Source organism: Otolemur garnettii, unplaced genomic scaffold (assembly GCF_000181295.1).
Source record: "Otolemur garnettii isolate 467f Iridium unplaced genomic scaffold, OtoGar3 scaffold00064, whole genome shotgun sequence".
Taxonomy (NCBI): Eukaryota; Metazoa; Chordata; class Mammalia; order Primates; family Galagidae; genus Otolemur; species Otolemur garnettii.
In genome coordinates this window covers 2,478,115-2,481,074 of record NW_003852459.1, presented here as the reverse complement: position 1 = coordinate 2,481,074, position 2,960 = coordinate 2,478,115, and the positions used below count along the sequence as shown (strand labels likewise).

General features: G+C 35.8%; 1 protein-coding gene across 1 annotated transcript in view; it reads right to left on the bottom strand.

The window, feature by feature from the left end:
* Nucleotides 1-1,837: 1,837 nt before the first annotated feature.
* The window catches only part of KYNU (kynureninase), a 141,054-nt gene continuing 139,931 nt past the window's right edge, over nt 1,838-2,960 (bottom strand). Inside the window, exon 13 of the mRNA XM_023515039.1 lies at nt 1,838-2,837. Coding sequence (XP_023370807.1) covers nt 2,712-2,837 — 126 coding nt within the window. The 3' untranslated portion in view covers nt 1,838-2,711. The remainder of the gene's footprint in view (nt 2,838-2,960) is intronic.

The following is a 2,960-nucleotide window of genomic DNA, read 5'->3' as shown; positions in this document are numbered from 1 at the left end:
CTCTTCTTTCCCCCTAATTCACAGAAACTTTTTTTTGGAAACAAATGAGCTGCAGCAAAGGGAAACTCAGTGCATGTGGTCAAATGGACAAAGTTGGGGGTGGGGTGAAGGTGGGTGGTAGGGCCTGGCCCCAAACCAGAGCCAGTGACCGCTGGGCCTGCTTGTGGGGCCTCAGGCCACAGACTGTTTGGAGCGGAGTGTGTAGGCCTAGCACAAAATACAAAAATAAACTCTGGGTCCAGTTGTCCCTGCCTGTGGCAGTTCCTTTGGGCAGGCGATCATTCTTCTTACCAGGTCCTGTGCTGTCCATCTGGCCCAGCCAAGACACAGCAGTGGCAGCCTGTGGGGGTCAGGTTCTATTGTCATGCAAAAGAATACAGGCTACAAATGGATAAATCTCAAATAATGTGTTGTGCAAAGGCAGGAGAAGACTATGTATGTACATAGTATGATTAGGTTCATACAATATTCATGCACAGGCAAAATTAGCTAAGGTATTTTAAGGGTACATACACAGGTGCAAAACTTAAACTAAGGGAATTGTAAAATATAATTCAGAGGTTATCTCTGGATCTGAGAAGAGAGTAGAAGCAAGGTGGAAGAGAGTTATTAATGTTCTGTTGTTTAACCTGGGTGATGAATACATGGTTCTTTGTATAATTTGTATATATTATTTGTTATACTTTTAATGTGATTAGCAAGAAATATATTAAAATGTAAATGTATGAGCACCTTCAAAAACCTTTCCTCACTCAGCTATCTAATTACTATCTCTTAGGGTTTTTTATCACATCTATTTGTTTTTCATAGAAGGTATAATTTAGAATTATGTATCTGTATGCTTAATATATGTTTTTCTACTAAGTAAGCCCCATATTCTATAAGAACTGAAACCATGGCTGTTTTACCACTGTGCAGTTCAAAAGCAATTCCTTCTACACGATGTCATATATGGTTGAGTTTTAAGGCTTGGAGAATTCTTCCATCTGTGAAGGTGAGTGTCTATAGGAAACTTTATTAAAAGCAACCATGTAACCAATCAATTAAGCAAGATCCCATATAAGCAGCATAGCACAGTGCCTGCAGCGTGGTGAGCACTTGATAAATCTCAGTAGCTGCTGGCAGTAGTAGGCGTTGAAGTCAGAGTTTCACAGTTTGGAATTTAGTTCCACCATCCAAAGTGGTTGTCTGAGTTAGTTAATTTCATTCACATTTGTTTAACCAGGCACAATTATTGTCAGAGTCACTTTTTTTCCCTAGCTATGTATGTAAGTATAGACTCTTTTTGCCAATTCACAAATAGTGGTTGGGGGATCAACAACTAACAACTAGCCATTCCAACAGGGCTGAGTGTAACTTTAGTTTTCTTAGTGAATAAGCAGATTTGACATAGAGGTCCAAAGGTAAAAGCACTCATTTCCAAACTCTTGTCTTCAAAAAATATCTTGGGGTGATTTATTCACTACTTTTGGAGATAGTAAGTAATATCTATGCTCTTAGGAGAAGTTCCTATTTGAAAAATAAGAGATTACGATAACATTAAACAAAGGAACATTCTTTTTTTTTTAATTAAATCATAGCTGTGTACTTTGGTACAGTCATGGGGTACAGTGTGGTATTTTTATATACAATTTGAAATATTTTCATCTAACTGGTTAACATAGCCTTCATGTCATTTTCTTAGTTATTGTGTTAAGACATTTATATTCTACATTTAGAAAGATTCACATGTACCCTTATAAGATGAACCATAGGCGTGATCCCACCAATCATCCATAATCATCAGAGAAATGCAAATCAAAACTACTTTGAGATATCATCTAACACCAGTAAGATTAGCCTATATCACAAAGGAACATTCTTAAAAGTGTAGATTAGGTCTCAAGAATGATTGAGGAAATCAATTTCATGAGTTTCAAGCAACATTTCTGACAGCGAGATAAAGTAGAATACTGAATATCAGAACACAGGCAAATAATTTATAAAACTTTTATTTTTGACAATGAACCTTTTTTTAAAAAATCAAATATAAGATGTCACCTATTCATTAGGAAAAGCATGCTATTCTCAGAGATGGTAATGTGACAGAATGGTCAATGGTGATTGTAAAAAGCTATTAATTGAAAATTAAAGGTGTATCCTCTTTCAAAATTGTTCAAAATATGACAAAAATATCTTATAATCAATAAAATTTGGCATATACACATATGAATATGGGTCTCTGCTATACCAATAGTCTCTAGTCTAGACTGATATTAGAGATCGAGGTAATTTGGATTGTGGCAAAAAACATTTGAAAGCCACTGTGCTAGGAAATGTATTTTCCTTTCCTTGGCAAATTCAAATGAAAGTAATATATTCAAAACTGACACACGAATTCCACATACGTTATGAAGATGTCAGTCAAACTGTAAATTGAACCAACATAAAATGTTTCAACGATCATGAAATGTGACAGCCACTTGAGACTGTGTACAGAATTTTGGACCAATAGAGTTAGTCTTTGATTCCCCATACACCAAGAGACTACATAGTTGTGTGGACTCCTCAGGGGCATTGACTGAAATATTATATCAGATTTTTCTGTAACGTATACATGATTTATTACTCGTTACCCGTAGTCAATTTTGAAATACTTTCAATAATTAAATATGAGTAACACTAAAAAGCACAGCAGCTTTCAGTATAGTAGCCTAAATTCTAGAAAACACTTAATTTTTTGTTTCTATAGAGTCAAGTACAGAAGTGAGCAGATTGACAAATTTATAAACATCATGAAAAGAATTGTAGAGAGGAACGGGAGCCACTCGAATGCCATCCGGCTCTCTCTTGTCACACTGTAGGAACAAAAATAAATGAAGTCAAATAATGTACACAGCCTTCACACATGGGAAGTCCACACCCAAGGTTAACCTACAGAAAGCATTTGTTCTGATTTCCCTAAAAATTAACAGATAAGC